General features: G+C 38.4%; 1 protein-coding gene across 4 annotated transcripts; it reads left to right on the top strand.

The window, feature by feature from the left end:
* The first annotated feature begins 1,077 nt into the window (after nt 1-1,077).
* On the top strand, nt 1,078-11,184 carry LOC104437949 (alpha-aminoadipic semialdehyde synthase). Of its 4 annotated transcripts, XM_010050999.3 has the most exons (26): nt 1,078-1,170; nt 1,297-1,593; nt 2,417-2,678; nt 2,758-2,844; nt 2,934-3,063; nt 3,239-3,412; nt 3,630-3,712; nt 4,050-4,166; nt 4,317-4,392; nt 4,571-4,742; nt 5,189-5,285; nt 5,407-5,573; nt 6,464-6,524; nt 6,665-6,805; nt 7,200-7,547; nt 7,768-7,848; nt 7,964-8,029; nt 8,181-8,298; nt 8,526-8,655; nt 8,969-9,048; nt 9,250-9,408; nt 9,618-9,855; nt 10,017-10,125; nt 10,239-10,400; nt 10,485-10,554; nt 10,853-11,184. In XM_010050999.3, the coding sequence occupies exons 3-26, from the start codon at nt 2,430-2,432 to the stop codon at nt 10,903-10,905; spliced, it is 3,168 nt and encodes a 1,055-aa protein (XP_010049301.2). In that variant the 5' UTR covers nt 1,078-1,170; nt 1,297-1,593; nt 2,417-2,429; the 3' UTR covers nt 10,906-11,184. The 4 variants fall into 4 exon arrangements, with proteins under 4 accessions (XP_010049301.2, XP_010049300.2, XP_039164952.1 ...); XM_010050998.3 differs by lacking the exon at nt 1,078-1,170 and having other exon boundaries at nt 1,276-1,593; XM_039309018.1 differs by lacking the exons at nt 1,078-1,170; nt 1,297-1,593; nt 2,417-2,678; ... (7 more) ...; nt 5,189-5,285; nt 5,407-5,573 and adding an exon at nt 6,177-6,363 and having other exon boundaries at nt 10,853-11,161.
* Nucleotides 11,185-12,036: the final 852 nt, after the last annotated feature.

Here is a 12,036-nt window from a genome sequence, read left to right as displayed (position 1 = left end):
ATTTTAACATGTTACAGAAAAATCTTAATATGTCGTTACACGCTTTATAAAAGGGTTAATATAACAAAAAATATTAACTTATGTCCATTATGATACAAATGTTCTAAAAAAATTTACATTATTAAAATCTCAAATTTGTCAATTGTAACATAAATATTCCAAACCTTTTTTTGTTATAAAAAATCTCAACTAATACTAATGTGATAATTTATCTTGAATAGAACTGAAATAGAGAATATTAATGTGATAATATATCTTGAATAGAACTGGAATAGAGAATATATAAATAACACATGTATATGATTGAGGTTCTTTGTAAAACAAAAAAGAAGTTTTGAGTTCAGTGTTACAGTAGGCAAGTTAAAGATTTTTAGCGATAATCTTTTTTTATTTTTTAGGTAGTTTGTATTATGGCGAGTAAAATATGATTTTTTTGGTTGTTGTCAGATTTGCCCATTAAAATATAAGTCGAATATAAGTGGGCCCTTTTGAATCCGTCCGAGGACAGAAGAGACAAGAGGTTGGCGAACGAACTGTAACTTAAGAGGGCAATGGGCTCGTTACACGTGGACTCCCCTTTGCTTCCGTTGCGGGAAAAGACGAGAGAGAAGCTTCCGTATCGAACTCCTACACGTCACTCCACGTGGCCCACATCTCTTGATAAGGGCCAGTACATTTCTCTCCAATATAAAGAAGTCAATATTATTATCATTACATTTTAATACTTTATTTCCCAATTTAATATACAAAATGTATTTTCCCCCCTACAATCCACGTGTCAATAACGCTCGGAAGAGTCGCCAGCATCGATCGCCCCTCCCATCCTTTCAAAAGGAAAAAAAAAACTTATCACAATTCGAACGAATACATAAAGGAATCGCTATCATCGGATGTTATTTATATCCTTATATAAAATTAGAAAATGAGGAAAGAAAAATCTAAAATTTATTTCACAATTTAATATAACAAATCATCATATCCATCTAAATAAAAATGAGTTTAAATAAGTCGAGAGAAATCGCTCACCCTTTAAAAGGAAAATAGAATAAAAGGAGGAGTCTCAATCACAATCCTAATACCGGCCGCTATCATATTGGAGAAAGATCGAAAATTTGCTTGCTTCGTTTATTCTTTGCCAACCGATTTGACGTTCTTGATCTTTGAGGACAGGTCTGGAGAATTATATTTGTAGACAGGGAGAGGTGGATTGGATTGGTGTGTAATTGCGTTCCGACTCATCTTTGCATGAACGTGACTTCCAACCTCTGTCCCTCGCTCTCTGCTTTTCTTTTTCAGGTACGTAGGCTCATCTGCGCATTGGATCAGAGCCTGTCCTCGTCACCGTCACGCCTCACATCCTTATCTCGTCACCACAGTCCACTGCACAACCCGCATTCCCCCACGGACGCCGTTTTTTATAGGAGGGTGATTGTGATCTTAATGCGGGTTGTTGTATTCTTCTGGGGAAGACAGAACTGGCCTTGAAAACAGAGGCCCCTTACTGCAGGATCCGATACAAGAACGCTGCTTTCGTTCTTCACAGGGTGAAAGAAAGACAGAGAACCCTTCTTTGCGATTTGCAGAAACAGAGAGGTACCGTTCGGAGATCCGCGTTTCTTGCGAGGTTTTCTTGTGATGTCACGAGCCTGTCCGTGGCTTTGTCGTGAGGATTTATTATTTTTCGTTCGATTGGTTCCGACCTTTCTCTAGATGGTCTCTGTTTATATTGATGGGAGTGATTGTGATTGTATATCAGGTTGCGTTGTTGAGGGCTCTGATTGGTTTGAATGAATTCAAAGCCCTTAATTTTTTCGGCTCGTCTGCGGTGTTATTTTTTTGTCGAATTGTCTTGGGTTGATGGTGCAATGTTTTCCAGGTTTTGACTGATCGAGGGTCTGCTATTTTTCAATGTGTAAAAATGTAGTGCAGGCGGGCGGATTAATGACGAGGATCTATACCACGTCACCTTCACTTCTGTTGGATTATATTGTATCAATTAGCGGAGAAGTTACTCTGATTTGGTCATATATCTAAGACATAGCATGGAGTTAGATATGTCAGAGCTGCCTCGATTACAACCTATTTGCTGACATCTCTAATAATAAAGTGTTTTGTGTGTGTGAAATCCTTACACCGAGTGGTATGATTTGCATTGGTGGTTCTGCATACTTCCGAGACTTCAGTATCATATATCATATGACTGTTCACTATAAGAAAGGCCAGAGCTGAGAGTTGTAGAATTCTGAGTGGACTTGTGCTTATCTTTTGTCAGATGTTCTCGAGTCAGCTGGTCATATATGATTGCTATCGCGTTGCTATTCTTATTAAAGATTTAAACATGAAGATGTCCTTGTAGGAATTCTATTTTGTTCCAACAGACATCCTAAGTATTACATAAAACTCATTACAATGACAGATAAAAGGACACAATGCTTGGGAATGGAGTTGTCGGGATCCTCTCTGAGTCTTCAAATAAGTGGGAAAGAAGGGTGCCCCTTACACCTTCTCATTGCGCTCGCCTTTTACTCAGTGGCAAGGACAAAACTGGAGTAGCCCGCATCATCGTGCAGCCATCGACGAAGCGAATCCATCACGATGCGCTTTATGAAGATGTGAGCTGTGAAATATCAGATGACTTGTCTGAATGTGGTCTTATTTTGGGTATCAAACAGCCGAAGGTTTGGAATACCAAGTCTCACTCCAAACATTAGCAAAATATTTAGTCACTGTTGTTTAATTATATTTGGTCTTTTGCAGTTGGACATGATTCTTCCTGACAGAGCCTATGCCTTCTTCTCTCATACTCACAAGGCCCAGAAAGAAAACATGCCTCTGTTGGACAAAGTAAATTTTCCTTCATTTGCATATGTTGCTCAAGTATTAATAGTAGAGGAAATTTTTGTCCTTTCTAATTCTCCTTCGACTGTTCTCAGATTCTAGCTGAAAGGGCTTCACTATATGACTATGAGCTCATTGTCAGTGAGCATGGGAAGAGATTGCTTGCATTTGGAAAATTTGCAGGAAGAGCAGGATTAATTGACTTCTTAAGTGGACTAGGACAAAGTAATCTTCCAAGCTATACTTTTGTCTCTGTATACCTTTTTTCTTTTTTCTTTTTCCTTTAACTGAATTGTGCTGAATAATGAGGGTCTTTCCTTTTGATATTTCGTGTACCTCAGCAGCTGTAGTTTATAGGCAATGCCAGTCAGATTAATCGTTTTTTCCTGACATCTTTCAGGATATCTAAGTCTTGGATACTCAACCCCTTTTCTCTCACTCGGTGGATCTTACACGTACTCCTCCTTGGCTGCTGCCAAGGCTGCTGTAATTTCTGTGGGCGAAGAAATTGCAACTCAGGGACTACCATCAGGAATTTGCCCTCTGGTCTTCATATTCACTGGTTCAGGAAATGGTACTGTATCTTTGTAAATGGCTCTTCTTGCAACCATCATTTATGATGCTGTGCACTTGCAAGTTATGAAATCAAATCCGGTATATTGTTTTTGGTTATACTGTTACTCTATTAAAAGAAGGAAGCCATCCTTCAATTTCAGATGCAGGGGTATTGTTTATTTCTTACAACCCTTTACCCTATCATGGTATCTCATCTCTTATTTGCTTCTCTGTAGTTTCTGCTGGAGCACAGGAGATATTCAAGCTTCTTCCTCACACTTATGTTGACCCAAGCAGACTCCCAGAACTCTTTCAGATGGTAAGTTAATATATAGCTTAGCATAATGGTAGTCCCATCCAATCGAGATAGCTTTTGGGCTATTTTGGTTTCCCATTTGACGGAGCACTCCCCTGCCACTGGACCAATAAGTTTCATTAATAGATTGAGACTTAGAAGATGACCTCATACAATGAGACGAAAGTTGATCTTATAACCGCTAGTTATGTGTTCTGACTAGAACAGCAGCATTGATACCCACTTGATTGCCTTTTGTTTGTTCTCATGCGTACTTACAATTTGAAGTCAATTTTAGGTCTTTCTCCATAGTTTTGGTTTGGATTCGGCTAAGCTTTTGCTGTATTTTCCTTTCTGCTAGGCCAGAGATGCAACTCATATGGCAAAAAGATCGAAAAGAGTTTTCCAAGTATATGGCTGTGTTGTTACTTGTCAGGACATGGTTGAACACAAATATCCTTCGAGAGAATTCGACAAGGTACGCTAGGCCACTTTTCATTTTTCAATTGCTCAAAAGTTACAATAATCTTGTTACTCGTACTATAATTTCCAAATTGCCAGTCCAGCTGTTTTCAAATGCTGAGATGGACCTGAAATTGTATGCACGTGGACATTTTGTTTCTTTCAGGCTGACTACTATGCACACCCAGAACACTACTCTCCAACTTTCCATGAAAAAGTGGCACCATATGCATCTGTCATCGGTACGCTATGCATATTTTGACTCTCATAAGGTTGTTTCTGATTAGGATGCAAGAATTATGAGCACTGTAGGATAGATCTTGTATTTTTTTTATTCAAGTTTATCGAATCACTCCCTTGAATTATATATTCCTTGGATCTGGTCCAGCTGATTTATTGCTGTGATTCACTCTCATGCAGTCAATTGCATGTATTGGGAAAAAAGGTTCCCGCGGTTATTGAGTAAGGAGCAGCTCCGAGGTCTAATGAAGAAAGGATGCCCACTGATTGGGATAGCAGATATCACTTGTGATGTAGGAGGCTCAATGGAATTTGTCAATCAGACTACGTCGATTGAATCACCATTTTTCAGGTATTGTTAATGCAAATTACCAGTGTTTCGTTGCACCGCTTGTCTTACATTATTCTAGTTAGTGCTCTTCAATATTTCTCCACATCATCAGTCGGTAAAATCTTAATTCAGATAAGATCCTTTTTTCTCGCAATAAAAACCTAGAGGTTATCACCATCTTAACAGGATCTTAAATTGATAGAATATTTATTGGTTGGATCATCCCAGCCAATCAATGAAAGGTAAAAGAGAGATCGATTTTACAGTCTCTGGAAGCATGACTAACTGATGTTTACGGGAACTCATATCCAATTCTTCTTATTTCTTCTCTCTTGTTGTTTTTTTGTGGATGATGCACATTCTTCTGTGTTGGTGGTATGTGGCTTGCTAATATTGGTTGGTTATGTATGACCCAATATATATATATATATATATATATATTGGTTGGTTATGCTCCAAATTTGCAGATACAATGCGCTATGTGATTCATATCATCATGATATGGAGGGTGACGGTGTGATATGTGCAGCCGTGGATATTTTACCAACTGAGTTTGCAAAAGAGGTGCGTTTCTGAACTGTGAATCTCATGGGACTTTTTGGTATTTTATGGAATGTGTTAGTTCTCAGAGAGAGTACCAAAAGTGCTCTAATGTTTTTGCTCCTATTCATTTTGCTGTGGAAAGGCTTCCAAACACTTTGGAGACATTCTTTCAGAATTTATTGGAAAATTAGCCTCTTCCGTAGATATTGCACAGTTACCTGGGCATTTAAGGAGAGCTTGTATAGCACACAGAGGAAGACTCACTGCCCTATATGAATATATACCGCGTATGCGAGAATCTGATACAGAGTAAGATTTCTTCTATTGCCTCTATTCTTTTTTTGCCTTTTGATCAATTTTTTTGGTGGAAAAATTGAAGACCGCCTCAGGAAATAAATATATATTGAATGCAAGGACTTCCTTACTGAGCTACATATCTTTTCCCTTTGTCTACACGTGGCTTCCCGTGACAAAAGATTGCAGTGCTGCAATGCTCCTCAGTCCCAGATTAGAGATATTTTTCATGGTCTAAAATACAACTGTACTTTTACATGTAACAGAGGAACTAATTCTCAGATTTCAGTGTAGAACCAACCCCTATATGCAGAGTTAGGTAATCAACTGTGTAAAGTTGTTCAGTTCATGTAAAAAATGATAAGTGGCTTGGTGAGGTTAACTTTTAATTGGAAAAGCATATGTGAATCTGGATGAGTGGTAAAGTCCCAAATATGAATGGGTTGCTATCACCTGATTTTTTATTTTTTTATTTTTGGGGCAGAGAATATTGTCAAATCATTTTTGAATTTGCCCCTGTCAGTATTAGTGGTCCATATTTCTTTGATTCCCTTTCTATCTAGTCTATAATATTGATAAGTGATAACCTTTTATCTTTTGTCCTTTTGTATCTGCGGGATCTAAATAGAATAGAGACAAAGAATGGAGTTTTTCTTAAGCAAGTCTGGAATGGATACTGATAGTTAGCCCCTCTTTCTCTTGCAATTGCCTCTTCTCCTGAGAGAGTTGTAGCCTTTTTTTGTCTTTCTGGTTTGTGAGAGTTTGATATGCACTACCCGGTCAGTTCCAGCAACAAAAATTTCAGGTTTTTTCCTTTATGATTTGTCATGAATCATCCTGATACTACTGAATGCATGTTTAGGTTTCCACTTCATCACATGAATGTTTTCATTTCGCATCTGCAGGAGCATGCCGGTCAACCTTGCCAATATACCTGCATACAGGATGAGAAAATTCACAGAATTGGTAAGTTATATTGTGTCTCTCTCCTTTAGCAGGCATTCTTGTGTATGTTGTGCACCGATTTAGAATATTATGTCGACTTTGGTATGTATAAGCTCATTATATATGTGCAGTTACCTTATGAAAACTATTCTAACCGATAGGTTTCCCTGAGCGGCCATTTATTCGACAAATTCCTGATAAATGAGGCTTTGAACATCATTGAAGTGGCAGGCGGTTCCTTCCACTTGGTTAAATGTCAAGTTGGCCAGAGTGCTGATGCTCCATCTTATTCAGAACTTGAAGTGAGTAGATCTGTTCACCACTATTACTTTGGAAGGACGAATTTATTAAGTGGATCACTTTTTTACCTTTCTCTGTTAGATTAATCAGAATTTCCATCCATGTTTTTACATCTTTAATGCCATAGCAATATTCGGATAGACTATCCAACATGGTTGAACTTGACTATATTTTCGGGGAATCTCTATAATGACCTATCTGTGGATGCCTATGCAATCTGAATTACTAAGAGCTATTTCCTTTGCTAACCCTGACTAGCTTCAAGTTTGATGATCTAAAGTTTGACTAAAATATGAATATACTCCCTCTTATCACTTTTGCTTCTCATTGCCGTTCATGGTTCTGTTTGTTGTGTAGGTTCAATTTCTCAACATTGCACTTCTTTTTCCCTTGCAGGTTGGTGCAGATGATAGGGAAGTCTTGGATCAGATTATTGATTCTCTAAATTCTCTCGCTAATCGGAATGAAAATGGAGCGCAGCCAGACAACAGAACAAATCCAACATCAACGACAGTTGGTACAGTGGTGAATAATGGCACTAAAAGCAGCTGTGATCTGGAATATACGAGTTCCGTTCTAATTCTTGGTGCTGGGAGAGTCTGCCAATCAGCTGCTGAGCTCTTAGCATCTATTGGAAGCGCTTCATACCGCCAAAGGCATGATTCACATTTGAAGGTCGACTCGGAAGAGCAGGGACATGTTCAAGTTGTTGTGGCATCTCTCTACCTAAAGGATGCAGAAGAGGTAGAACTGACGACATCTTTTTTCATTGAGGAAATTCAGGCTTAAATTATAATGTGACTGAGCATATGATTGTTCCATTACTTTCTTATTTGTTATTGAGGCAAAAAATTTCTGTATGGGAATTAAAAAGTAGCAATTATAGCAAACACATGGTGAATACACTATTTGCTATCTTTCTTTCTGGGAGTAAATTTTTGTTCTAATATTTGGGTGGGCGTAGACTATAGAAGGCATTCCAAATGCAACCGCAGTCGAGCTCGATGTGACGGACCATGGTAGTCTCTCCAAGTGCATTTCTCAGGTACTTGGGACTTTTATTAATGGAGATTATATGTTCCTTCTGGTTTTGTGACTCTCTGAACAGAGAATTTCATTAACCTCTACAATTCACTAACGTTGTTCTTTCCCTTGTCCAGGTGGATGTTGTAATAAGTTTGCTTCCTGCTATTTTCCATGTTACTGTAGCAAATGCTTGCATCGAGGTACAATTTACTTCCTAATTTCACATTAGATGCTTGAATATATCTAACATATCAGCAGAATATTTCCACTATGAGCACTTCTCTTTTATAACATGTTCATGAAATCAATTGATCATCTCATGCTGCCGTCTCTATCCTTGGTTTGGTGCAGCTCAAAAAGCATCTTGTAACGGCTAGCTATGTTGATGATCAGACATCAAAGTTAGATGAGAAGGCAAAAGAAGCTGGCATTACAATTCTTGGAGAGATGGGGTTGGACCCTGGAATTGGTAATTGTTTTCCCAATGCATAGTGAGAACTTACTATTTCAAAGAGGCACTGGTTTCATATATTTCGAATTTTACACCGGGCTTCTTCATTTGGTATTAATGTACTCAACATGTTAGTGCACCTTTTGTTTACATTCATGTGCCCTTTAACATGCTGATCTGATATCAATCATTTATTGCATTATTTTGTTACCTTACTGGAGCTGTATCTGTTTGAAATGCATCAGATCATATGATGGCAATGAAGATGATTGATCAAGCACATCAACGGAAAGGGAGAATAAGATCTTTCGCTTCCTACTGTGGAGGCCTAGCATCGCCTGCAGCTGCAAATAATCCACTAGCGTATAAGTTCAGGTACTCTCTATCTCGAAGCGTGAATGGTACCGTTTTCTATCAACTGATCTATGAAAGACCATGAGAACATGTTTCTAACCTTTTGCTTCTTTAAACCATTTATTTCTATGCAGTCTATGGAATTAATCAGAACTGTTGGATAGAATATGTAATTTGACCTTGATGTAAAAATAGGTTATCTTTAGATTAGTAAGCTCATACTTCTTCATTCGAGACTTATCTTTCTTACATATTTAATTTATAACTTCCAATGCATCTGGTTTCTGATCTTTTGAAAAGACTGTTAAAAAAATGTTCTCCTAAACTTCTGTAGTTGGAATCCTGCTGGAGCTATCCGAGTTGGGCGTAATCCTGCCTTATACAAGTCTCATGGTGAAATTATAAATGTCGATGGTACGAAATTCACTTTCAATAGAGTGAGAATTTTCAAATGTAGCTTTGACTTTATTCTTTGTCCACGAAGTTTTGGCATTTCCAGTTTTCATCACGTGGTATTGCGCTGCATTGATTACAAAGTTCATTCTGATCACAGAGAATTGATTGTGCTTCTAAATTTGCTTTCTGCCTTATATCCATGGTGTCAACAATATGCAGGAGACAAACTCTATGAATCTGCTACTAGATTCCGAATACCCGAACTCCCTGCCTTTGCACTGGAGTGTTTTGCAAATCGCAACTCTTTGATATATGGGGACGTGTACAGAATAAGTACAGAAGCTTCGACCATTTTCCGCGGAACCCTCCGCTATGAAGGCATGATGAACTTTTAGATATTTTATAATCTCACTTCCTCTCATTTTTAGCCTGCAATAAGCTAGCTCCAGAAGCATAGTATGAAAGTTAATTGTTTTGAAAGAAATAAGAATTGAACATGCTTGCTGTTCTTAACAGAGAGAATTCAAAAATTGGCCACATGTGAATGTTATTACCATACTCAGAATCTCTTGTTTTTCTTTCTGTAGGTTTCAGTGAAATAATGGGGACTCTTGCAAAAGTAGGCTTGTTCGATACTGAGGCCCAAATGATTCTTAAGAATAGCGAGCGACCCACATTCAGGACCTTCTTGCTCAAGCTTCTCAAACTTGAGAAAGAAGATTCAGATAAGGCCTCGGTTGGGGAGAAAGAGATTGCCCGACAATTGCTCATACTTGGACACTGCACTGAAGAAGGAACAGCCCTAAGGACCGCCAAAACCATCATGTATGTAACTTTTCATTGTGCAAAGTACTTCTTACTCACATAATTACCAGTTGGGCCTGCTAACTATTCTACAATCACTTATTTGTACGGTTCTAGATTCAAATGTTTTTCTCTTGCACATTAAGTGATTGAAGCATTTCGTTTGTTGCTGCATGCTTTAGATTCTTGGGTCTTCACGAGCAGATGCAAGTCGCTGCATCCTGCCAGAGTGCCTTTGATGTAACCTGTCTTCGCATGGAAGAAAGAATGGCCTATTCTAGCACAGAACAGGTATGATTACAGCGTGTATTATACCAGTAGTAAATGTTGGGCTAGTATGTATGTATCAGTGTGGTTAGTGAATAATGAAACTCCATATGACAAGAAGTATGATTTATGATTAGGATATGGTGCTTCTGCATCTTGAGGTGGAGGTTGAGTACCCGGAGAGCCAGCATGAAGAAAACCACCGTGCCACTCTACTAGAGTTTGGGAGGATTGAGAATGGCAAAACCACCACTGCCATGGGTCTCACAGTCGGTATCCCGGCAGCCATTGGAGCACTGGTACTTTCGCGCGCACCTTTTTCCTCCACTAAATGAGTCCAACTATATGCTTTGACTAAGCAATTTTCTTCTCTGCTATTGCAGCTATTACTTGAGAACAAAATCAAGACAAGAGGTGTGTTGAGACCTATCGAACCTGAAGTATATGTGCCAGGTATATTTGAAAGCTGCTTTCCCATTGTGTCCTGCATCATCAACTATTGTCTTCTGCTGATTATACCATTCTTTTTAGCCTAGCCAGTTATTTTGCTAGTCTCCATTTTCCCATCTGAGATTCCTATGCAGGATTCGCTCATTGGCAACTTAAAGCCTCTAACCGACTACTTTGATGTTGCTATCATGTTAAGAGAATTTGACATATAGCTCCTCAAGACTCCCTCTTGACATTCGAATAGACCGATGACATTTTCTTTTTCTTCTTCTTTTTTTTCTTTTTTCTTATTGGGTTGCAGCACTGGATATCCTGCAAGCTCAAGGTATCCGGATAATGGAGAAGATTGAGTAACTTGGACTTTCGGGAATGTGCCCGATCCTATCGTGCATGCAGATTGAAGGAATCAAAAAGAAGATGGAAAACTGAACAACATATGTTCTTGTATGGATGTAAAAATAAAAATCTCATTCAGTGTTCCTTGTACATAATTTGTCTGAATCACCATCTACTGCAACTATTAAAACTGGGGCGTCTTTTAACTGAAAGATCCCAGGCATTGCATTAATGTAGATTCACTTACTTTTCGCATCAAACTGTATATTTTCAATTTATAATAGCTTTGAAAGTCAACATGCTTTGATCTGGTTTCCATGGTCCAATGTGACATCAAGGTTCTGTTGGGGGAAGCATGACAAAATTCTTAACACATTCGTAATAGGGAGCCCATTAGCAACCTAGTTAGACCTATCTTCACTCAATATGACTCTTCTACCCTACTCACTTATACTCATTAGGTTCTCGTATCAGTAACTGCAAGCTCGAGGGGAGAATGAAGAAAGCATTTATCTGAGTATGTCATGGTACGTGTTACAGAAAAAGTAAAAATCGAAACTACTGTCACTGAACTCAATGACAGTTGGAGTGGAAATTTAACAGCAAAAAATTCGGCAAGAGACGAAATATTACTTAGTGTTAAGTGAGACCTTAAATCTCAGTGAAAACAGCCATTCTGATAACAAGTTTGTCACGCACACTGATGATTCAGCGATATTGACAGTTTCACTTCCGGTATGGTCACTCGACTAGAGTTGTCGGATAAACTGCCCTGTTTATTGTCAAGTGAAAATTTAAGCATGTCAAACATCAAAATTGCAACTTCTGACAGGTCAAACCCAATACTAGGTTTCTTTTCTTTTGCACCAAAAGATTACTGCATTACTCCATATCAGAAGCCTAATACTAGTCAACGTCCTCAACGTTTATACTTGTTAACCTATTTCTGGACGCAAAAGGTTTATAGATAAGATGCTTGAAACTTTCATGAGTACATAACATTGTCTTGAACATTTGGAACATGTAAATGCAACGTCATAGGTGAAATTGTGTAGATTGAATGCTCGAAACTATCCTGAGTACACTGACAGGATCAAGGATTCATTGCTCCAAGCATTTCCAATGGTTTTGCTGAAACAATCTGGAACA

This window comes from Eucalyptus grandis, chromosome 3 (genome assembly GCF_016545825.1).
Source record: "Eucalyptus grandis isolate ANBG69807.140 chromosome 3, ASM1654582v1, whole genome shotgun sequence".
Taxonomy (NCBI): Eukaryota; Viridiplantae; Streptophyta; class Magnoliopsida; order Myrtales; family Myrtaceae; genus Eucalyptus; species Eucalyptus grandis.
The sequence above is the reverse complement of the archived record's forward strand: the minus strand, read 5'-3'. Positions and strand labels throughout refer to the sequence as shown.

Bases quoted from the DNA above. Each gene is read 5' to 3' on its own strand.
- LOC104437949 (XM_010050999.3), top strand. From the start codon at position 2,430: ATGCTTGGGAATGGAGTTGTCGGGATCCTCTCTGAGTCTTCAAATAAG. The intron at 2,845-2,933 runs GTAAATTTTCCT...GACTGTTCTCAG, and splicing joins ACATGCCTCTGTTGGACAAA to ATTCTAGCTGAAAGGGCTTC. The intron at 8,030-8,180 runs GTACAATTTACT...GGTTTGGTGCAG, and splicing joins TAGCAAATGCTTGCATCGAG to CTCAAAAAGCATCTTGTAAC.